Raw genomic sequence first — 24,959 nt, 5'->3', positions numbered from 1 at the left:
ATCGTCTTTGACTTACGTCACAAGCCGACCAATGAGGTTTCGGTTTTATTAGATTAGGAGGCGTGGTTTGGAAAAAAATATTTTGTCGTCGTCACATCAGAGGAGCGGCTGTGAGGATGACAGGAATGTACCATTAGGATGGTAAACAGGGGGGGCAGCGAGTAGATTGGCGCTGCGAGTATAGGCACGGTGACGCGGATCACCCCTCTTCCTTGACTTGCTGGGATCCAGTGCTGTATCCTGGCTGATGCCCGGCTGGAGGGTGTGCGGCCACTGAGGGGGTGAGTTGTTATTGGTGCGGAGTCTGCGGGGGTCCGGATGTGGAGTGGGCAGCGGGGGGCTGCAGGGCACCCTGTGGAGGAGCTGGGGGCCCGGGCAGAGGTAGTAGCCGGGTACTGGGACGTGTAGGCCTCATGTGGACAGGATGTGGGCACAGGGAAATATGCTGGGTAGTGTCTGCAAGAACCACAAGTCACAGCTCTCTGTTGTTCACCGTTATAAAGTTTTCCATTTGCTATCAGTGCCTGAGAACCGGCCTGCTCACAGCTGAGAGTTTGTGACACTGTATCAGGCCAGATCATTTCTTGGAAGTGATACATTGTATCTAATCTGATGTATCTACAGGGTGCATAGACCAAATGTGCTGAGGGTTTGTTACTCTGTATCAGTCCAGATAAGGAAGTGAACTGCCTGGATTAATACATTGTATCTTATCTGATATGTATGTAGGGTATATACGCCATATGTGCTGAGGGTTTGTTACTCTGTATCAGCGGTTAGCACTGGACAATAACTGCCAAAGTTTCCGTTTTTTTTTTCTTACTGTATGGGATAGTCCGGTTCAGGTATCCACTAAAAACCATATTCTGTGTGATATACGTCTCATAAAAGGGTTCGACTATTAAGGACACTTTCTCCTGTCCAGCAATATTATCCTTCATGGCACAACCCCTTTAAACATGGATTCCTCTGTGTTATCCCTTTAAGGCATAACGTCATCTGGACATGCAATGAATGACAAGGAGTTCGGGCAGCACATGCTACACTCCATGTATATCAGTGGGAGTACAAGAGATAGATTAGTGCTGCACCTCAGGTATCTCCTGCTGATCAATAACCGCACAACCATTGCTCTATTCAGAAAGGGGGCCAAAAATTCTACATTCTGCTAAACAGTGGGACCCCCACCGAGCTGCAAGATAGCTTGCCCAGAGGCATAATCCCTTTAAGAGGATCTTCTCTGCAAGGCATTTGTATGTTCTTCCTGTAGTTGCACAGGTTTCCTCCCACACTGCAAAGACTTACTGATAGGAACTGTAGATTGTGATCCCTATATGGGACTGATAATATCTGTAAAGTGCTGTGGAATGTGATGGCGCTATAAAAGTAAGCATAATAAATACATTCTTATCCTGTAAGCCAGGGGTCCTCAAACTTTTTAAACAGTGGGCCAGTTCACTGTCCCTCGGACCATTGGAGGGCCAAAATATAGTTTAAAGGGAGTCTACCATTAAAATCACATTTTTTCTCGATAATACGTAGGAATGGCCTTAAGAAAGTCTCTTCTTCTCCTACCTTTAGATGTCTTTCTTAAGGCTATTCCTATGTGTTATTGAGAAGAAACGGAGATGAATGCAACCATGGGGTGGAGGGGGACACTCAATTTTCATTCTCAGGGGGCGTTCACACTTATACTCGGTGTCTGGTGTCTGCATTTCGTCGGGTTTCCATCTTCAGTCCCAGCGAAACTGGACAGGAATGGGTTTGTAAAGGTGACCACCAGTATCCGCCTGTGGCCTGTCCACGGGGAAACTGATTTTTTTAGCCAAACACAAAGTCAGACATGCATGACTTGTGTCCGGCTTACAAAAAACGGTTTCCCCGCAGACAGGCCACAAGCGGATACTGGTGGTCACCTTTACGAACCCATTCAATTGAATGGGTTTTAAGGGCCCCTTCACACGGAGGATGCGCTGGCTGATTCTGAATGTGTAAACGTTCCGAATCAACGGTGTTTAAAACAGATCCCATTGCTTTCTATGGGAGCCGGCATACGTGTAGGGCTGCTTTTTTCCATTCATTACTATGGGGAGAACATGTATGCCGGCTCCCATAGAAAGCAATGGGATCTGTTTTAAACACCGTTGATTCGGAACGTTTACACATTCAGAATCAGCCAGCGCATCCTCCGTGTGAAGGGGCCCTGTCGGGTTTCCGTCCCCTGTCCAGTTTCGCTAGGACTGAAGATGGAAACCCGGCATACACCGGACACCGAGCACAAGTGTGAGCGCCCCCTGAGGTGTAATTTATCCTACAGTAAGATATTGTACTGCTTACTTCAGGGGGCACAGGTGGGGTCCGTCCAGGAAGGCAGCAGGCACTAAACCTGACTGGTGAGACCACTGCTGTAGTATGATAGTGGCTTTGCTTACTGTAATTTGGGCTGCGTCAGGTCAGGTCAGGTTGCTAGGGTGATCTGACTGAGGAAGTGATGGAGGGGCACAGTTGACTGTATTGGGCCAGGCCATGGAGACAGCGCGCTTCACTTTACCTATTGGAGGGCACCACTCCCGATGTCTGTAAGACCTGCGCTGCCTCCGATGTCTGCCTGTCACATCGCATGTATGTGATGTGAGGAGGATACCGGAGGCAGATCAGGCCACACAGACATAAGGAGCGGTGCCTCCTGTATCCTCCTTACATCGCATACAAGCAATGTGGCCGGAGAACACAGACAGATACCGGAGGCAGAGCAGGTCGCACAGACATCGGGAGCGGTGCCCTCCAATAGGTAAAGTGAAGTGCGCTCCATGGCCTGGCCCGATCTCCCCAGGAGCTTCATTATAAATGCACGCCTGCCAGCGTTGTCGGCGGGCCGGACAGAAGTGCTTGGCGGGCCGCATGTGGCCCGTTGGCCATAGTTTGAGGACCCCTGCTGTAAGCCATAAATGCCCGACAGATGTAGATCCTGTCCCTAGGACAGACTTCCCTTTTGAGGATTAGGTGCCGCTGGACACAACTTTTCATATTGGTTGCAGTACAGGGGTTTGGGGAAGCCCCCTATACTGGCATACGGATCTGCATATACCGTACTGTGCAGCCATTAAGTGTTCATTACAGATACAGGTATATAGAGGATCTGTCCTCTCTCCTGTGTGGTGTAGTATATAGAGGACCTATCCTGTGTGGTGTAGTATATAGAGGACCTGTCCTGTGTGGTGTAGTATACAGAGGACCTGTCCTGTGTGGTGTAGTATATAGAGGACCTGTCCTGTGTGGTGTAGTATATAGAGGATCTGTCCTGTGTGGTGTAGTATATAGAGGATCTCTCCTGTGTGGTGTAGTATATAGAGGACCTGTCCTGTGCGGTGTAGTATATAGAGGACCTGTCCTGTGTGGTGTAGTATATAGAGGATCTGTCCTGTGTGGTGTAGTATATAGAGGATCTCTCCTGTGTGGTGTGGTATATAGAGGATCTCTCCTGTGTGGTGTAGTATATAGAAGACCTGTCCTGTGTGGTGTAGTATATAGAGGATCTGTCCTGTGTGGTGTAGTATATAGAGGATCTCTCCTGTGTGGTGTGGTATATAGAGGATCTCTCCTGTGTGGTGTAGTATATAGAGGACCTGTCCTGTGTGGTGTAGTATATAGAGGATCTGTCCTGTGTGGTGTAGTATATAGAGGATCTCTCCTGTGTGGTGTAGTATATAGAGGACCTGTCCTGTGCGGTGTAGTATATAGAGGACCTGTCCTGTGTGGTGTGGTATATAGAGGAGCTGTCCTGTGTGGTGTAGTATATAGAGGAGCTGTCCTGTGTGGTGTAGTATATAGAGGACCTGTCCTGTGTGGTGTAGTATATAGAGGATCTGTCCTGTGTGGTGTAGTATATAGAGGACCTGTCCTCTCTCCTGGGTGGTGTAGTATATAGAGGATCTGTCCTGTGTGGTGTAGTATATAGAGGACCTGTCCTGTGTAGTGTAGTATATAGAGGATCTGTCCTGTGCGGTGTAGTATATAGAGGATCTGTCCTGTGTGGTGTAGTATATAGAGGACCTGTCCTCTCTCCTGGGTGGTGTAGTATATAGAGGATCTGTCCTCTGTATACCTATTAACTATATTTCTTATGCTGGTGAATACAGTCTACTGTTCCCTGTTATCCGCCATGTGGTTCCCTATAGTGTTCCGCACAGACCTTCCCGTTGCTCTTTTCTCGGTCACGCTACTCTCCGGCCTCTTTATTACATTTGTATTATAGGATTATGTGATATCATTATGTGGGGTATAATTTAATCTCTGTACAATAATCCTCTGTTCCCTGTAATTGTTGTTCTGACCAAACTGTGCGGTTACTGGAGAATACTCTCCGTATAAATGTGGGTATTGTGTTATCGGGAAAGGCCCATGGAGGGGGTTATATAGGGAGCCTATAGGGAAACCTATACTAGGTCATTGCCTGTAATACACATGGGTAGTGTGCTGATCTGTGCTGTGTATGTAAGTTTATCATGTATGATACTGAGTCACAGCCACACAGCTTACATTCACCATCTGAAGGGTTGTCAAAAAGGCTCCAAAAGAGATTTTTTGGGGCCACACGTACGTTATGAAATAGCCCTTGTGTCCTGCCTGAGTTCAGATAAGCAGGCTGCCTCACTGGTCATAGCACATGGTGATGTCATGATATTTCAAAGACTATTGGCACCTTTGCATTGAAATTTTTATTGTTCCTTTGCTTCCTAAATGCAAAATTCAGAAACTTTTTAGGTAGCTTTCATCCACGTCTACCATTTTGCAGCTATAGAGTCTGTGTAACTCATTCACATAGCTGGCTGTGCTGTTGCTTCTGACATAGTTCGCTCACCACACTACTCCAGCTATCTTAGCCTTCTCTGCTTTCTCCTTTATCTCAGTTTTGCAGATATTGGGGAGGAAGATGTGCAGGGAGAATCAGATCTGGGTGTGGGGAGGGGGAAAGAATGCAAGTTATCAGCAGATCACGTAGGCTGTACTGTGTATAGATGAAGAGGAGACCCTGCAATCTGTCAGGGGCTGACTATATATCTGTGTAGAGAGAAAAAGGACCCGTGCAGATCCTGCAGTGAAATGTCCTACTCCTCAGCATCATTGTCTGTCGGCACTAGGGAAACGAGATTGATATCTGCTGTAGTAGGGAGATCAGTCCAGGAATTAAGTTGCACCGATATGAGAGCAAGTGCAGGCAGAAGCATTCTGGACACATCATATTCTACTGGAGGTGAGCACACCTAGCAGATGTACAGGGGGAGGGAGAAGAAATCATGCAATCCTCAGCATCAGTGTCTGTCCAAAAAGAATAAATCACTTTGAGTGGTAGATAGAAATCTGTCCAGGAATGAAAGTGCACTATTATATGAGAGCTAGTGCAGGCAGCAGCATCCTGGATGCAAGCCTCACATCATGGCAGATCACACAATCCTCAGCATCAGTGTCTGTCAGCACATCTGTATAAAGAAATCAGTCCAGGAATGAAGCTGTGCTGATATATGAGGACTAGTGCAGGCAGCAGAATCCTGGACACAAGCCTCACATGAGCATGTACTACTGGAGGAGAGCATACATGGCAGATGTACAGGGGGAATTGCACAATCCTCAGCATCAGTGTCTGTCAGCACATCTGTATAAAGAAATCAGTCCAGGAATCCTGGACACCGCTCACATCCAGTGTGTATTTAGCAAGTCATTTATTCAGCGGCTTTAATTCTTAATTCTTTCATTGCAGATTATGCTTAAACCATGGCGCAAGTAGAGAAGAAAGTGGGGTTGCTCCGAAAGTCTTCGGCCAACAAGAAACCCCTGAAAGAGAAGGTGGTGCTGATGTACGATGATATCTTCACGGTAAGCTGCTGTTTTCTCCTTAGTGTGGCGCTGGTGTTATCGTCTGTGCCCAGTTTTGTGGCGCGCCCGCTGACCTGTAAGTGCAGGAGGGGTCTTAGATTGCTGTAGTTTTTGGAGAAATCGCTTTTATGTAAACATTTTCCTGGGGAATTATAGAATTACCTGCGACATAGTCAATGAATGTCTTGCAATGGAATACAGAGAAAGACTTGGGCTCACTGAGGGGTTGTGCAGGCTCCAACCCATTGAATCTGACATAGAGGAGACCCTCAGGTTTTGGAAAAGTGTTTACCTAAAGGTCCAAATCAGAGGTCTGATAGTTTGCCAGTGCTCGGCTATTTTCGGAGAGCCTGACATGCGCAGGGCGCCCTTCTTGCCAGTCACAGCACCATTGGCACCAGGCACGTGAAGCATTCGGTGGGCGATGATAACATGCCGCGTGCCTCCTACCTATGGGTGCATGCTCTAGATGGATTCCTATACATACAACATTTAGTATTATTGAGGTTGCCATGGTATCCTTTCATTATTAAAGAAAAGAAAGCGATCTCCGGTTTGATGGCGCGCACCCTGATAATGAACAGATTGTTTCGGGATTTAGAATTGGCGTTGTCCTATAGTACCCAAGCAGTGACCTGTGTCTATACAAGGAGGGGAGCTGCTGTCCTGTGTGCGTTCCTGCTGGTAATTACCAGGCGCGTTTATCAGAGCGGCAAGGAGGAATTTCAGCAACGGCAGGAATCGGATACACCGATGGGTGCGGAGATCTGATCTCCTTGTGGCGTCATGAAGTATAATGCACTTTGCATGGGACACAGCTGAGATGTTGGTGCCGTTCAATCATTTGCATGGGCGGTTGTGGAACTGTAATGCTCAGCATGCCCTCACATCAACATTCTCCATCCAAAATCCCCAGCACACCTTCTATATCAGGGGTCTCAAATCCGTGCCCCTTTCCTAAAAGTACAACCTCCTCAGGCCTGGACACATCAATGATGTACAACTTGTGACTCTCCAGCTGTTGTGAATTGACAACCTTGCCACTTATAGACAGATGATCTATACCAGGGGTAGGGAACCTTCGGCTCTCCAGCTGTTGCAAAACTACAACTCCCAGCATGCTCCATTCACTTCCGTGGGAGTTCCCAGAACAGCAGAGCCAGTATGCATGCTGGGAGTTGTAGTTTTGCAACAGCTGGAGAGCCGTACGTTCCCTACCCCTGGTCTACACCGATCATTATGTGATCAGTGGGGATCTGACCTCTCAAGCCCCCCTACTGATCAGCTGGTTGAATAGGCCGCAGTGTTTGGGTGAGCGCTGCTGCCTCTCCAGAGAATACCAAGCAAAGTGCTGTATCTATTATAGGTCACCTGGATGGGGCTGAGCCGCTGTTGCACCTTTTGATCAATCTATGTGATGTTATTGGCACAGTGCTTGTGGCCTATCCTGAACATGGGTCATCATAGGGTTTTCCACCATATTTATGGCATATTGACTAGCAGACCACTAAACTGGCCAAGTGCGTCTTCAAAGGGGTGCAAAAAATTTGAGTAGCATAGCATCCCGACAACTGTAAGGGCTCGTTCACACGTGTACGCCGCGTTTTTTTATGGTGCGCACATACGCCGCGTTAACGCCGAGCTGGACACATAAATGCCGCTGTCTTGTAGACTTGGCCTTCTGGATTCGTTCACCAGTTTAAACCTATTGTCTGTTTTGCAGAAAGAAGATCCAACCAAATCCAACCCCCGATTTTGGGATGAGCTTTTTCTTATGAAGGTAATAACCTCTCAAGATTACAAATACGACCCCAAACCTTACAATATCCTTACCTCAAACTTCTGGCATCCTTAACCCTTTGTAACCTTGCTTTGACCAGGTCAATCTGGAATATCTGGAAGCCAAGTTAGAGTCACTAGATGGGGAGGAATTAATGAAGATAAAGGACAATATTAACAGCCTGTTCCAGCATTGTATCCAGGCCCTGAAGGCCGAGCACCAGATACGAGTGGTCAACTCCTTACAGGTAATGTAGTGATATCTGTATACTAGATGGGTGTATACATATAGGTAGAGCTTGTATACAAGATTACAGGGCTGCTATTCTCCATTATTTTACTCCTAACAACCTGACAGTGTCCCAGCTAGCCAAGGGCAGGATAGGACAGAGGGGAGATGCTGAACTCGGGGATATTCTGTAGTTCCAAAAATGTAGCAGCTGTTTGAACTCATATAGAAAGCCTGTGAGTCCTGCGCCCCCCACCACTCATATATAAAGCCTGTGAGTCCTGCTCCCCCCACCACTCATATAGAAAGCCTGTGAGTCCTGCTCCCCCCACCACTCATATAGAAAGCCTGTGAGTCCTGCTCCCCCCACCACTCATATAGAAAGCCTGTGAGTCCTGCTCCCCCCACCACTCATATAGAAAGCCTGTGAGTCCTGCTCCCCCCACCACTCATATAGAAAGCCTGTGAGTCCTGCTCCCCCCACCACTCATATAGAAAGCCTGTGAGTCCTGCTCCCCCCCCCACTCATATAGAAAGCCTGTGAGTCCTGCTCCCCCCACCACTCATATAGAAAGCCTGTGAGTCCTGCTCCCCCCACCACTCATATAGAAAGCCTGTGAGTCCTGCTCCCCCCACCATAATATAGAAAGCCTGTGAGTCCTGCTTCCCCCACCACTCATATATAAAGCCTGTGAGTCCTGCTCACCCCACCACTCATATAGAAAGCCTGTGAGTCCTGCTCCCCCCACCACTCATATAGAAAGCCTGTGAGTCCTGCTCCCCCCACCACTCATATAGAAAGCCTGTGAGTCCTGCTCCCCCCACCACTCATATAGAAAGCCTGTGAGTCCTGCTCCCCCCACCATAATATAGAAAGCCTGTGAGTCCTGCTTCCCCCACCACTCATATAGAAAGCCTGTGAGTCCTGCTCCCCCCACCATAATATAGAAAGCCTGTGAGTCCTGCTTCCCCCACCACTCATATAGAAAGCCTGTGAGTCCTGCTCACCCCACCACTCATATAGAAAGCCTGTGAGTCCTGCTCCCCCCACCACTCATATAGAAAGCCTGTGAGTCCTGCTCCCCCCACCACTCATATAGAAAGCCTGTGAGTCCTGCTCCCCCCACCACTCATATAGAAAGCCTGTGAGTCCTGCTCCCCCCACCATAATATAGAAAGCCTGTGAGTCCTGCTTCCCCCACCACTCATATAGAAAGCCTGTGAGTCCTGCTCCCCCCACCACTCATATAGAAAGCCTGTGAGTCCTGCTCCCCCCACCATAATATAGAAAGCCTGTGAGTCCTGCTTCCCCCACCACTCATATAGAAAGCCTGTGAGTCCTGCTCCCCCCACCATAATATAGAAAGCCTGTGAGTCCTGCTCCCCCCACCACTCATATATAGAGCCTGTGAGTCCTGCTCACCCCACCACTCATATAGAGAGCCTGTGAGTCCTGCTCCCCCCACCACTCATATAGAGAGCCTGTGAGTCCTGCTCCCCCCACCACTCATATAGAAAGCCTGTGAGTCCTGCTCCCCCCCCCACTCATATAGAAAGCCTGTGAGTCCTGCTCCCCCCCCCACTCATATAGAAAGCCTGTGAGTCCTGCTTCCCCCACCACTCATATATAAAGCCTGTGAGTCCTGCTCACCCCACCACTCATATAGAAAGCCTGTGAGTCCTGCTCACCCCACCACTCATATAGAAAGCCTGTGAGTCCTGCTCACCCCACCACTCATATAGAAAGCCTGTGAGTCCTGCTCACCCCACCACTCATATAGAAAGCCTGTGAGTCCTGCTCACCCCACCACTCATATAGAAAGCCTGTGAGTCCTGCTCACCCCACCACTCATATAGAGAGCCTGTGAGTCCTGCTCCCCCCACCACTCATATAGAAAGCCTGTGAGTCCTGCTCACCCCACCACTCATATAGAAAGCCTGTGAGTCCTGCTCACCCCACCACTCATATAGAAAGCCTGTGAGTCCTGCGCCCCCACCACTCATATAGAAAGCCTGTGAGTCCTGCTCACCCCACCACTCATATATAAAGCCTGTGAGTCCTGCTCCCCCCACCACTTATATAGAAAGCCTGTGAGTCCTGCTCACCCCACCACTCATATAGAAAGCCTGTGAGTCCTGCTCACCCCACCACTCATATAGAAAGCCTGTGAGTCCTGCTCACCCCACCACTCATATAGAAAGCCTGTGAGTCCTGCTCCCCCCACTCATATAGAAAGCCTGTGAGTCCTGCGCCCCCCACCACTCATATATAAAGGCTGTGAGTCCTGCTTCCACCTGCTCATATCATAGAACCTTGTAGAGGGAGATTAGCTCGGAGGGTCCCCACAGATCAGACATTCATGGTCTACCAGTTCCATATCCCATGTTATTCTATGGGAATGTGTCTGGTATCAGTGGTGTCCATTATTCCTTCTGAGGTTACCTGCTGTATTTTCATTGTCTCTGTAGACGCTATGCGCCCTAATTCGTGGAGTACATCAGAAGAACAAGCCGACATCTGGCTTTGACATTATTAACATGCTGATGGGCTTTGACAAGGCAGAACTACGTATGAAGGTGAGAGGGGATAATAATGCTTGAAGGGATTGTTTAAAGATTAAAACTTGTCCACCTATCCACCCCCGCTGGTCACAAGAACAGGGCTCCCATGTCTACTACCTTAATGGAGTGGCAGTCGAGTATGCTCTCTTCTGGGATACAGCGTCACCCTTACTCATGGACTGAATGCAGACTGAGCTGCAGTACCAAAGACTGCCCAAAGGCAAGGGTGGCACTGTTTCTGTAATAAAAAGAAGACCTTTTTTATATTGAATCTTGCACCTTGTTTACTCACAAGCTGCTTCTGTAAGAAAGTTGCTGCATCTTGGATATTATTACAGTTTGCTCACGCTGGGACATGTTACTGTTAATGTCTTCCAGCACTTACAGTGTTAATAACTATAAATATTCTAATTATTGTAGAAATTATATGACTGTAATATTAATTTTTTTCCTCCTTCAGAATTTGATGGAGAGTCTGGATATTCTGCTGTGTGGCGAGGGCTCCGAAAGCCTGAAGTGTCTCTGCCTGAAACTGCTTCTCTGCTTAGTCACTGTAAGTGATCTCTGTCTGTACAGATGGTGGAAAAACTAAGTGAACCCTTCAGAATGACCTAGAATTTCTGCAATGGTTATCTATATCTAAGTAATGATGTATAAAAGTCATTGTGTGATGTTGATGGCTTTTATTGGGCACATCGAGAAAACATCCAAAGTGCACAAAAAACAAGTAAGTGAACCCTTTGGTTAATAATTTGCATGAGTTTCCATTGAGGAGATGAGATTGGCAGTGTCTGTATTACAGGTGCCTTCCCCATTAAATAAAGGCACACAGTGCCTGGTTACTGACAAATTGGTTAGTGTAATTGGTAAGGGTTCACTTACTATTTCTTTTAGCAAGTGTAGGTAGATCAACATTTACATGGAAGTTCAGTAGTTGCCGGCAGATCTTAGTCAATGTATTGTGCAAAGTCTAGGAATTATTATACAAGGCACGGAAGAGCTGGTGAACGCAAAGGGCAAAAGTTCTCGCAAAATCTCTCTAAATACCATAAAGTAAATGTATAACCTTGTCCAGACAAAAATCAGTCTCCTATGTGTGTTCTGACCCCACATGAAGGCGATTGAAGGTGTAACTAATAGTGGCAGGAGTTCAGGATAGATGGATTCAAACGTAGACACGATGATATGATGAACCAACGTGGGTTTATTTGACCCAAGAACAGTGACAAGCGATAACACAATACTGTAATAGCCTTGGTTGTAGTGGTATTGATGCCGTCCTGTTGGTGTCTTTCCTGAGGCTAACTGCTGGTCAAAAACTGATGCCTTCACAAGCCCAAGTATTAGCAAGTCCTGTCACACAGCTATGAAAAACTAAAACGGCTGCAGGGAGTGACATGGACCAGGGCTTTGCCTAAAACCACACCCAGAAAGAAAAAAACTTTATTAACAAGAACAAGGGCCTGCAGCGTGCAAATTCTGGCCAGCAGATGGCAGCAACAACAATGCATTGAAATAACATGAAAAGGAATTAGTAATACAGGACATTTAACTAATAAGTATGAGGAGAACAGCACAATGTGAGGTCCTGCTCTCCTCTGCCTGAAATAGACCTATGGATACAGCCAACCCCAATACTGCACAAGTGATCGTGTCCTCGGTGCTCCTGTACTACAGATTCCCAGTCCATCACAAAATGTTTATCATTAGCTGGATGTATACCTGCTGCCCAGAGGAACAGGTTAATATATAGTCTTAGGGGATCCCCGTATGGATTTATGCTGTTGGATCTAGTTGAGGAGTGACGGACTGTGAATCCTCTGCGCAGGAGCTCTGCAGACAGATAAGAGCACTTGTGCAGCGTTGCCTCCAGGGCTGTACCTCTACTTTGGCTGGAGCAGATCAGGGACCTGTCCTGGACCCGTAGGGTGCAATGTACATGGGAATGTTATTGAAAGTGTCAGAAACAGAAGGACAGTGAAGATGGAAGTTACCAGGTTGAGGCCCTGAAGCATAGAGACATGCTGCTGGTTTAGGGGGCCCCAAATCTGGTGGCAGATTCCCGTTAAAGCAGCACTCCAGGCTAAAGTGATGGGTTGTGCCTTGTTTAGGACCTGAAAAGAAGAGCTTAAGGAGCCGTTCACACAGCGGAAAGTGAGGACAGCTTGTGCAATCAATATAACCCAGGGCATTCGTTACACCCAATCTTCCTTAAAAAGAGGTTTTTGCATTTTATTATAATAATTTTTGTTCCTTTGTTGCAGGTGACGGATAACATCAGCCAGAACACCATTTTGGAATATGTGATGATCAATAGTATATTTGAGGCCATCTTACAGGTAGGTTCCGTATACGGTTTTTCTTGACACACTTGACTATAGATCCACCCTATGTATAGATCCTGACCCCTATATATGGCCGCCTGTTTCCTGGAGGGATCTGTTAACCACTGATCACCATCCCATACAGGCCTAGGAACACGTTCATGGGAACACTTGGGGAAGTCCTAGAGTTCTCCTATAGTGACCTCTATGAATTGTTATACTTCTTATTTTAAGTTGTTTTTCTTGTTGTTCAGATTCTGTCCCATCCTCCAAGCCGCAGAGAACATGGTTACGACACTGTGGTATTGCTGGCGCTTCTAGTGAACTACAGAAAATATGAGGTGAGTGATCTTCTATCTTCATATAGACTCGGATACTATAGATTGCATATCATTGGTACTGCTAGAAGGGCAGGAGGCAGACACCGGGTTATGATGGAGGTCGCACAGGATGGTGGATACTTAGTGCCTTCAGTACACACAAATACCATGTTATAGACTGAAGCACCATCCAAAGAAGTCAGGGGGCCGGCAGAGGGGGAGGGGGGGAATGAGCCCTGCTAAGTAAGTAGCACTACATTAATAGAAAGAAAATCAGAAAAAAGTGAATTTATTTGGCGGCCATCCCCTTTAAGGCTTAGTTCATCTAACATGACTCCATGCTTGGTAATAACTCACCTTCCTTCCTAGTCTGTGAACCCGTACATTGTGAAGTTGTCCATCGTGGATGATGAGGGGACCCTGAATGTGAGTATTGGCGTATTCCTAATCCTACATACTGTATATATTGATATCATTCATGTCCTGTATGGTTGTAATGTGTTTTCTTTTTTCCTATTCTAGGGGATGGGGCTGGTTATCGCCCGGGCGTTGTTTGAATATAACACGTATGTACACAGCAACACGCCAGTGCTTATCTGTATTGTTTATGTCCATGTCTGTAGGAAGTTGAAGCCATTTTGTCCTTGTGTTTTCCACAAGGGATCAGACAGCCCCTTGTGGAAGGCTGAGGTAGGGTAAATACTCTTTTGGGGGCTGGTTGACAAATACTAATCCATCAGTAACAAGATCCAGTGCCAGAATCCAGACGTGGCAAAGTCTGCAGCGGTTTCTGTGCCTAATGATTTAAAGGGATTCTACCACTAAAACACTTTTTTTTTCTAGTTACCACGTCGGAATAGCCTTTAAAAAGGCTATTCGTCTCTTACCTGTGGAAGTGCTCTCCGCCGCGCCGTTCATTCAAAATACCGGTTTGTACCGGTATGCTAATGAGTTCTCTCGCAGCGATGGGGGCGTCCCCATTGCAGCTCGAAAACTCACCGCAGCGCCGCCTCTCCGGTCTTCGGTGTCCTCCCCTTGCTTCTTCAGCGTACTGTCGGACGCCTGCGCAGTACGCTCTGTTCGACGAAGATTGCCGAACGTACTGCGGGCACCGCACTTTCGCGCATGCGCAGTACGTTCGGCAATCTTCGCCGAACAGAGAGCATACTGCGCAGGCGTCCGACAGACGCTGAAGAGGCAAGGGGAGGACACCGAAGACCGGAGAGGCGGCGCTGCGGTGAGTTTTCGAGCTGCAATGGGGACGCCCCCATCGCTGCGAGAGAACTCATTAGCATACCGGTACAAACCGGTATTTTGAACGAACGGCGCGGCGGAGAGCACTTCCACAGGTAAGAGACGAATAGCCTTTTTAAAGGCTATTCCGACGTGGTAACTAGAAAAAAAAGTGTTTTAGTGGTAGAATCCCTTTAAAGGGGTTTTCCAGGCTCAATAATTGATGACCTAGCCTATGAATAAGTCCACAATTAAAATGTCTCAGGGATTGTGTCCCGATGACTGATCCTTCTCCTACACGGCCTGATTTCAAGTCGTGTTATAAGACGTTAAAGAGCTTTCTAGGAATGATATGAACGGAACGTTCCCGTTTCATAGAAAGCAAAAGCACGGCGTCTTGTATTTATGTGGCAGTAGAGGTTTGAGAGGTAAAGTAACCCAGCCTTTTCTTAAAGGGATTGCTGAATAAATATGGAGTACACAGATCGGGGCCGACTTTTTCTAATTCCTTTCCTGATTCATATGATTTTCTTATGTTTGTTTTCTCGCAGACAATACAGGGACAAGGAGGAGGAGAACCAGACAGGCTTCTTTTCAGCACTGACAAATATGGTGAGTGACATGGGTGACAGTGGGGTAATGTCCGTCACTGGATCGGAGCCTTTTTATGCCTCTCTTTGATTGGAGGTATTTCTAAAATCGGGTACTGGGACTTGAAGGCACTATAGAGATCATGTCATCTTAGGGAGGGTTCACATGGTGTAACGTGCCGCGTGATGTGGCACGTCTACGCCGCGGGACCCTTTGCGGGCCGTACACGCTCCCATTGATTTCAATGGGAGCGGGGATCGTATGCGCCACGCTAGTTTGCGGCCATGATGTTGCGGCCACAAAATCACGGCCACAAACTAGCGCGGCGCATACGATCCCTGCTCCCATTGAAATCAATGGGAGCGTGTACGGCCCGCAAAGGGTCGCGCGGCGTAGACGTGCCACATCACGCAGCACGTTACACCGTGTGAACCCTCCCTTAAAGTGGTTAAGCAGAAACTGCTGAAAATCACAGGAGAGAAGTCCTGCACGAGGACTGACTGACACCCACAGTCCCCATTATAGTCTATGGGGTTGGCAGGGGTCTGCGCGTCACCACTGTTTTAAGCAGTTCGCGTTCGCCAGGGGAGAGCCCAGCGCAGACGTGAACTTAGTCTTAGAAAGTCGACTTTTCCATTGCTAGGAATGCAATGAAACTTTGTATTTCCCACAAAACTGCTAACGCAAATTAAGCTTATTCATTGTAATGAAAAATTTCCAAAAACCTATTACATGTTCCAATATACTTTCTGTATCACTTCAAGACTTCTGCTTGCTGTCATTCTGTAGAATCCTATATTGTCCTCGCCATGTGACCATATCAGGGTGCTCAGAAGCCGCAGGCCCAGACATTCCCTTATAGTGCTATTACATAGTTGAGCCATAATTGCAATTCTCTCTGTTTCCACAGGTGGGCAGTATGTTCATTGCAGATGCGGATGAGAAGATCTCTGTACAGTAAGTTTTTGCTATTTCCTATTCTATCACCGGTTAGCGGCGTCGCTCCTGTCTCTGTAACTGGGGCTGTTTTCTCTTGGACAGAACTAATGAGGCCATTTTACTAGCACTTTATGAAGCCGTGCATCTCAATAGGAACTTCATCACTGTCCTGGCGCAGGTATGTTATACTATAACCCCATAACCTAATTTGCTTGTGGTGACCACTAGGGGGCGCCGACTGCAAGTGGTTTTCACATTGAACATCATATTAACTCTATCTGCAATACACTCCTAACTCCCCTAGTGGGGGGCTTGTCCCTGTTTTTCAGTAACGTTTTTCCAGGACATGTTTTTGATGTAAATTTGGTATGTATGTATACTTCTTTAATATGTCCTCTTCCCTTAGAGCCATCCGGAGATGGGGTTAGTTACGGTACCAACCACCCCTCTCACACCGACCCCCACAACCCCACTGGGGACCACTCCTCCTTCCTCAGATGGTACGGTCTGCCTATATACCCTGCCTTGTCTATTCTATACAGTGATTATGTGGCTGATCTTATGTATCCTCCCCGCAGTCATCAGTCCGGTGGAGCTGCCGCTCGATGCTGACGTCCAGACAAGTAACCTGCTCATCACCTTCCTCAAATACAGCTCCATTGTCATGCAGGACACCAAGGGTAAATATACACATCTTCTTGGAGAGGCGAGTTCCTCTTTGCTATAAAGCAGGTGTGACCCCCCCACAATATATTCTGTATGCGTGCACCGAGGCGCCACGCGCTCTCATACAGCAGCTTCTGACTTCCCGTATTCACTTCCCATCTCATGTCTTGTAGATGAACATCGGCTTAATAGCGGGAAGCTCTGTCTCATCATTCTTACCTGTATCGCTGAAGTAAGTCACATCTCTGACCCTTTTGTAGTCCAGTCACTTATTTTGCTGACACTGAGGAAGGTTCAGTCTCCTCATATCAAGTAGAAATACATTGTTGGAGAGGATTCTTACCTGTCAGTGTTACTTTCCCATCTTATATAGTGATGGCATATTATGAAGATATTTTATAATCACTGGGGGTCTTATTTATATTATTATATTATATTATATAGTATTTATTTTTATTATTTTTATTATTATTATTATTATTATTATTATTATTATTATTTTTTATTTATTTATTTATATTTTTTTATTATAAATGTGAAAGACTGGATGTTTGTTCCTCAATCACGCGTAAACAGATGAACAGATTAGCTTGAAATTTCCCACACACATTACTTGGGTCCGGGATTGAAAGTTAGGTTACCTTAAATGCACGTACACCACCGGACTCCGCCGCCGCGACCGGTGATTTTCACGGAGTGATTCGCTGAAAGACCTGAGATGACATCATGACGTCATCCCAGGCCCTTCAGCCTTTCACTCCCTTGGCTGTCGGTACTGCATGGGTGGCGCTAGCCTTCGGGCAGCAAGCAGAGGAGCATGGCGTCTCGCACACCTCCGGCGCGTTCCGAACAAACTGCCGTAGTGTCTGGCCGCCACAACTTCATCGCCTGCGCTGGCTGTGTGCACTTACCGGGGGTCTGAACTGGTCCCACGCACGTGTACAGGAGGTCGTCTGAGCCACTGCCGGAAAACTCTGTTCGGCCTGCTGTCCCGCAGAGGCCTATGGAGTCTGTGTGCCTGTGTCTGCACTCGCGCCCACTGTGGAGTTCCAGGCTTAGTTAAGTACACAGTGTTATTCTCACGCGGGGAAGGGGGTGTCATGGCAGGGGATGTTGGGGAGGGGAAGGGGGGTTTGCTCAGGGGTGGTGGTTGCGGGGGGTGCCTGCCAGGTGGGGGCCACAAGAGGGGGGGAGGTTAGATTGGGGGTGCGGGACAGGGAGCCTGAGGAGGGAGTGCCAGGGGGCTGAGGAGGGACAGCCGGGGGGCCGAGGGAGGGAGAGGGGAGCCGGCACGCCATGACAAAGGGCGCAGGGAGAGGCAGGTTCCGCAGGGAGTGCCCTGGGAAGGGAGGGGCAGGGCCGTGAGATACAGAGGGGGGACGCAGGACAGGGAAGGAGTATCATTGCGGAGGACAAAACGGGGGGGGGGGGGGGGGGAGCCAGAGCAAGGAGGTAGGTAGAGAGGCCGTCGGGACAGGCGAGGGCCAAATGGAGTCAGGGCGCGCAGGGGTGAACGTGGTGCCACACAAACAGTCCTGACCAAACACCAATTCCTAAAAAGAAGGGGCACAGCGCCAACGCCAACCCGCAGACGAAGTTGCGGGCAGATGCTAGTTGGATATAATGGACCAGTCTGTAGTGATATGCGGCCCATGGTGATGTAGCCCCCCTGTCCGAGATGTGCAGTCATTGCAGGCCCCAGGGACATGATCCATAGTGCACGGCCTATATAAACGCAGGACGTAGCTGAAGCCTCTCCCATGATCTAGATACACTGACCTGTAACCATCTGCACGTTTTGTGTCTGCACAGGACCAGTACGCCAATGCCTTCCTACATGACGACAACATGAACTTCCGTGTAAACCTCCACAGAATGGTGAGTGCGATCAGTAAGAGCGGAAATCTATGGAAGTAAAGATCCTCCTTCTATTTTGGTGAAACCTTCTTTCCTCTAGCAATGCCCCTTGTTATAGACACAGTCCTGGGTATGACTATTAACCCCTGATCGGCCTCTGCCCTTTGCGCCCATACAATATGAGGTGTATATTCTATGTATTGGATGTGTAGTGGAGATTTTTCCGTTCCCTGAGAACTGCTTTGGTCTTCTCTGCTACAGCCAATCTACAAAGCGGCGCAAGGCTGAACATGTCTCCGCGCTGACTCCGTTCAATCTGTTTCATTTACTTTTCTGTTTATTCTTTTTCAGCCCATGAGACATCGGAAGAAAGCAGCTGACAAGAACATCCCCTGCCGGCCGCTGGTGTGCGCGGTCTTAGGTGAGCAGTGAATATCTGACCATGAATAAAACCCTAATCCTATACTGACATCCCATGGATCAGCCCCAACGTTTGGGAAGTTAGAAAATTTGCAATAAGGGAGAATTTTCCATAAAGGATGGCTCATGTTTTTTTTTCTTTTCTTGCAGATCTGATGGTGGAGTTTATAGTCACCCACATGATGAAGGAGTTTCCTATGGACTTATATGTGTAAGTATCACACAGATGGGGTAATGTCTGTATGTTGTGCATATAGGTTTGTTGGTGTCCATATTGACAAGGGCCCCTTGCAGACAACTGTGGGCTAGGTCAGTCTGCTGTCCGGATTTAGCACTCTGACCCCTTCATTGCTATTGAGCCATGCACACCACGTTGTATTACACGGATCAGTGTATGGCTGCAAAACTCGGGACTGGTTCTATTCCTGTCCGGTTTTATGGCCGTGCTTTTGTAGCTCCTATTCATTGTATGGAAGCATGGCCAATACTTGTTTTGGGCCATCAACCCTGCCAAATGTATCTCATTTGCTCCAGAAAACTGCTGCAAATGATACCAGCAGTTATGAGCCCAATGAAGGGGGTGCCTAATATATGTGAAGGCGTGCATCTTGTCATATATATGGCACACCGGCCAGGGGCGATGCGGTAATGAAGATTTGTGTTAACCTGCTGTATCTATGTAGACGCTGTATACAGATTATCCACAAGCTCCTGTGTTACCAGAAGAAGTGCAGAGTGCGGCTACATTACACCTGGAGAGAGCTGTGGGCAGGTAGGTTGCAGCCCCTGCAGTATATTTCTGGGCACCGTGGTGTATATGTACATAAGGCCATGTCCATAGTGCCGCTACATTGTTCTGCTGAATGTCTGGATACCCACCATCTATAGACCAGAGAAGCCCTTTAGGCCGTCTGTCTTGTTGATGGGGGACCAATAATGCAGTATATGTGGAGTCGTCACCATTCCCTCCCCTAATGCTTTGAGAATTGGGAGGGTGAGAAATGATAAGGAAGCGTCAGGTGAATTATTACAATACAAAATTTAGCATTTAGTGGGATTTTCCATTCTACATGTGTCGTATTATTACACTGGTCATTTGCTCCATGTATCAGTTGGACAACCTGATTCATGGAGATTCCTGGTATTTGTAGTCCCGCAGATACTTCCTTAGGTATTGTACTGCTCTTATTAATATCCACTTTATCATTTCTTTCCTTTACAGCTCTGATAAACTTATTGAAATTCCTTATGTCCTATGAGACCGTTCTCCTGGCTAAACACAATATTTTCACCTTGGCTTTGATGGTAAGTCGTGTATCTGCACTACCCTATAGTCATCCTCCATGACTTCATAGTCACATATCATCTCACAGCTTGTATTATGCACGCTACTTCTGATACTTAAAAGGGATTTTGTACTGATCTCCTCAGTATGTGATCTGTGGGGGCCAACGCTGAGACCCCACACAGATCAGCAGTTGCTGCTAGTGGATGGGCAGCGTGTGCAGCACCGCTCACGTTCAAGTAATAGGAGTGATCTGCAATTCCCTGGCAGCACCACTATGCAGCGGACGGGGATGATGGACTGCTCCTGTTACTTGAATAGAAGCGGTACTGCACATGCTCCCTGTCCACTAGAAGCTTCTAGCACGCGGTGGCTGCTGCAACGGCTGATCTGGGTTTGGCTGTCGGACCCTGACATACCCCAATCTGTCCCTGTGAAAACTCGATTTGGCCCCGGAAACCCCTTTAATGCTGTACTTCTTCTCCTTTGCAGGTGGTGAATTTGTTTAATATGTTTATCACCTATGGAGACACTTTCCTTCCCACCCCCAGCAGCTATGATGAGTTGTACTATGAAATTATCCGGATGCATCAGATATTCGACAATCTTTATTCTATGGGTAAGAACTAGCATTGAGGTCATGATTATATTTACAAGGTCCTCACATAGAGCTCCATCTGAGACTTACAGACATATATTTGCTGCACTATATCAACATGTTTGCAATAGATGATGGTCATCTGGCTACAGTTCTGTGTTTAGCCTCCCCTGCTCCATTTTTTTTTAGCACATCACCAACTTTGCTCTAATGTGACCACATGTCTGTAGATCAGAGTCTGTTTTGTGACCGAGATTTGGAACATCAGCAGGGGAGGTTGAGGAAGAAGATTTCTGCAAAATGTACCATCGCCATGTTTATACAGTGCCCTGAAAGAACTGTAAAAAGTTTGTCCAGCTCCTCTCCCAATTGAACCCCTTCCCAACATCTTTCCTACACGTACAGCGAATGTCAAGTTCTTAAAGGTGACGTCTGCTCAGGACGCGTGGACGGTGTATGTGATTGGAGACAACGCTGTCAACAGACAATGAAACACTCATATGCTGTAGTCTAATGCAACCATTGCATCTGTGACATTATTTTAGTGGTGGGGTTCCAACTTCCAACCATTAGACCCTTATAACCTATCCACAGCCTAGTGTATAAGTGTCTGTTTCGGGTCTACCCCTTTAAATAATTGCTTTTATGATTTACTCATTTTGGTTTTTTTTTTTACTTAAATGATTTCCTTTGTCATTATTTTTGCAGTACTTCGTCTTTCTACCAATGCAGGACAGTGGAAGGAACCAGCCAGCAAAGTGACCCATGCACTGGTCAATGTCAGGTAGGGGGCCAACGAGGTTTGTTCATGTTCATGTAGTGTTCTACATGACGGGTTTGGCGTGCCCGTTCCCTGTCCATGGCTACCTGTCAGGTTTGGGCCATACATGATGCAGATGTTCAGTAACTTTTCTATGGTTGATCCATATTCCAATAGAAGTGAATGGGAACTTTCAGGCTGCGGGAGGGAAGCAGCTTCATCCTATTACTATGTCATATATGCATTCATTCACCTATAGTATATGCCATTCCTTACTGAAACCAGCAATGCATATCTTAAAGGAGATGACCCTTTTATTCATCCATATTTTCCAGCTGTGTATGCTGGGAATAGACTTGTATTTATATAAATCACTTTTTTTTAAATTCTTTATCCAGGGCCATTATAAATCACTTTAACCCTAAGATAGAGTCCTATGCCGCTGTGAATCACATCTCACAGTTATCAGAGGAACAGGTAAGTCCCGTTTAGTTCTCTCTTCTAAGCAGGGGCGGGGTTTCTTGCTCGGGGGTGTAACCTGTGGGATAGAACTTCCTGTTTCTGTATCTAATTTTACAATAGTCCTGTACACATTCTCTATCTCTTCCTCATGGTGTATCTGATCACTATACAGGGGTCTTGTCTTTTATAGTCCTGTAATATATTCTTTGATAGGTATTAGAAGTTGTTCGCTCCAACTACGACACCCTGACCTTGAAACTTCAAGATGGTCTGGATCAGTATGAGCGATATTCTGAGCAGCATAAGGAAGCCACTTTCTTTAAGGAGCTGGTGAGTATTGTAATATATTAGGGGTGTCTGGTCCGCTACACAGGGGGGAGGGGTACCCCAGAGCACTCCCAAATATTGTGGGTGAGATTTACAGGCCGCAGCTCGGGGGGGGGGGGCGGTAGTGCAGCTTTGCACGCATTGATTTGGCCCGTGGGCCTTTTATTTGACACAATATCCCACCTGCTCATGTGACGTATTTTTCAGGCTCGATCAATCAGTATCAACGTACGGAAAAACCTCGCCTTCAACACCCTCAGCCAAGAGACACTACTGAAAGAATTCTCCACCATCTCCTGAGACCTCCCATAAGGTGCACCTATCGGGACTAGTGTCCATCATCCTACACTAGGGGGCAACACTTGTGTTTATCACTCCTTTATACCTTATTACGGACAGACCAGTATTGAGGGCGCCCCCCCGTGTGTCGGCCCTGAAGATGTGAAGGACACTGGGAGTCATCTTAGGAGGGGCTTGGTTTTTTATTCCTTTTGTTTTTGAGTTTTTTTTACTATAAATGTGATTCCTTAAGAGGCTTCAGTGCGGTGAATACTGAGAAGATGGCCGATCAATCCGCAGCGTATTAGAGGAGAGCTTGTTCCCTTCTGTATAGTCCTAGATAACACCTCCTTATATTTTGTGAAGCTTCTGCCTAAAAGACTAAAAAAAATGTTTTGCTTTTTGTCTAAACTAATTATTTCCGTAAACTCCATGACAGCCAATGACTTGTAAGTTTAGTGAATTCTCATAGGTTGTATGGGCACTTTATCCTCAAGGCAAATCGGGCCTGATGTGTCCCCCGCCATATATGTGCTGCCTAGATTAAAAGGGGTCTGTGCAGACACTTCCTTCTTTTAAGGGTTCGGTTCCAAGTCTGGGTTACATGACCGAAACCGGCTCCCCTCCCCTCTCAGTCACTGCCTCCTCCTTCCCCTCCTGGGTACTATGGTGGCTTTACATTGATCTAGTATACCAGATCATAGTACAGGGTATAAACATGGGAGAGGAGGAAGGAGATGGATCAACATGGGTGCCGGGTCTGATCATGTGACCAAGAGTCACAACCAGCCCCAAAGCCTGATGTAAGTTTTAACACGTTTTCTCAACAACCCCTTTAAAAGGGCTACCCCCTTCCTTGAGGCTTAGCTAAAATAACAAACTGACTGATACTCCTCTTACCGATTCCTCGCTGTCCCATGCCGCGACCCCCTGAGGTCAGTGATTGGCTGCAGTGGTCACATGTCCACGTTATGACCTCTATTGCCATCTTTGGCCACCTTAGACATCATTTACCCAAAAATCCAGTTTGGCTGATTGACCCCCCGATGGGAAGGGATGTCCAGTGGGTTGTAGCGGCCCCTATACATTAAAATCACTGAAAACGAAATGAGTGAACACCAGTCAATATTTATAGCCGTGTCCTGCTGCACCTGGCGAGTGATAGGGATGATCCCTACTCTGGAGTATATTGTGCTATTTACTGTTATTCCTAGTGCTGAGCACAAGGAGGTGCTGTATAATACAGAGCTTTAAAGAACACCAAAAATAAACCTTATGTCACACATCACCTCCCCGGTATACAGCACAGTATAATCCAATGTCGGGATCATCCCTATTACTTGTCTTAAGGCAGCAAGAAAGGATAGATCTGTAATCACAAGCCCAACACTGTGACTGGTTCTCTGCTGTGTGTGGTTTGTAGACAGATCAAGGTCCATGTGGGCAGTATATGGTCTGTATGAACAGTATATGGTCTGTATGAACAGTATATGGTCCGTATGAACAGTATATGGTCTGTATGAACAGTATATGGTCCGTGTGGACACTATAAGGTTGTTTGGTCAGTATATGGTCTGTTTGGACAGTATATGATCTGTTTGGACAGTATATGGTCTGTTTGGACAGTATATGGTCTGTATGGACACTATAAGGCCTGTTTGGGCAGTATATGGTCTGTATGGACAGTATATGATATGTTTGGTCAGTATATGGTCTGTATGGACAGTATATGGTCTGTATGAACAGTTTATGGTCCGTGTGGACACTATAAGGTTGTTTGGTCAGTATATGGTCTGTATGGACAGTATATGATCTATTTGGGCAGTATATGGTCTGTTTGGGCAGTATATGGTCTGTATGGACAGTATAAGGTCTGTTTGGGCAGTTCATGGTCTGTATGGACACTATAAGGCCTGTTTGGGCAGTATATGGTCTGTATGGACAGTATATGGTCTGTATGGACAGTATAAGGTCTTCCAGCTGCTCTTCTGCGGACTGTTAATTTATTATTTGTGTTGCTTTTACGTTTTCTGTATGTTCTAACCAATTCTTCGTTCTGGCAGTGACGCCATCTGCAGGTGGGATCGGAAATATCTGCTGCTCTTCATTCTGTGTAATGACTTCTCAAGAAAATGGAAATAAAATCAGAATTTGTGTTCTAGCTGCTCTTGTCTAATGATATGTATGATGGGGGATCTCTCCCTTTTACAAGTGCAGGATAGGGATATACAGGGTTTGTTCGTAGTCATTTTCCATGGATACACACAGGTCTGTATAGGAGCTGCAGACGTGATACATTTCTGTGCTTGGATCTGGACTTATCCCGCTGGCCGACCATAACATACCTAAACAGTTGCAGTTCTCTCAGGCTCCACTGGAGGGCAGTGTGTTCTCAGCAGATGTACAGGAGAAGCGGTGTGCGGTAAAAGTTCTTAAAAGGGTTTTATTCCCCCC

General features: G+C 46.9%; 1 protein-coding gene across 2 annotated transcripts; it reads left to right on the top strand.

Moving 5' to 3' along the window:
* Positions 1–100: 100 nt before the first annotated feature.
* ARMH3 (armadillo like helical domain containing 3) lies at positions 101–24,666 on the top strand. 2 transcript variants are annotated; one of them, XM_075258358.1, is made up of 26 exons: positions 101–281; positions 5,759–5,874; positions 7,598–7,654; positions 7,755–7,901; positions 10,352–10,459; positions 10,905–10,997; positions 12,709–12,783; positions 13,023–13,109; positions 13,458–13,514; positions 13,611–13,654; positions 14,873–14,933; positions 15,823–15,869; positions 15,954–16,029; positions 16,258–16,351; positions 16,430–16,531; positions 16,691–16,749; positions 18,330–18,395; positions 18,726–18,795; positions 18,945–19,005; positions 19,478–19,566; positions 20,017–20,099; positions 20,572–20,698; positions 21,386–21,461; positions 21,836–21,914; positions 22,113–22,229; positions 22,434–24,666. In XM_075258358.1, the coding sequence occupies exons 2-26, from the start codon at positions 5,773–5,775 to the stop codon at positions 22,524–22,526; spliced, it is 2,070 nt and encodes a 689-aa protein (XP_075114459.1). In that variant the 5' UTR covers positions 101–281; positions 5,759–5,772; the 3' UTR covers positions 22,527–24,666. The 2 variants fall into 2 exon arrangements, with proteins under 2 accessions (XP_075114459.1, XP_075114460.1); XM_075258359.1 differs by lacking the exon at positions 101–281 and adding an exon at positions 5,198–5,254.
* Positions 24,667–24,959: the final 293 nt, after the last annotated feature.

This window comes from Leptodactylus fuscus, chromosome 10 (assembly GCF_031893055.1).
Source record: "Leptodactylus fuscus isolate aLepFus1 chromosome 10, aLepFus1.hap2, whole genome shotgun sequence".
Lineage (NCBI taxonomy): Eukaryota > Metazoa > Chordata > Amphibia > Anura > Leptodactylidae > Leptodactylus > Leptodactylus fuscus.
The sequence above is the reverse complement of the archived record's forward strand: the minus strand, read 5'-3'. Positions and strand labels throughout refer to the sequence as shown.

Coding starts and splice junctions, on each gene's coding strand:
- ARMH3 (XM_075258358.1), top strand. CDS start 5,773: ATGGCGCAAGTAGAGAAGAAAGTGGGGTTGCTCCGAAAGTCTTCGGCC. Junction 13,655..14,872: donor GCGTTGTTTGAATATAACAC/GTATGTACACAG, acceptor GTTTTCTCGCAG/ACAATACAGGGACAAGGAGG. Junction 15,870..15,953: donor GATGAGAAGATCTCTGTACA/GTAAGTTTTTGC, acceptor TCTCTTGGACAG/AACTAATGAGGCCATTTTAC.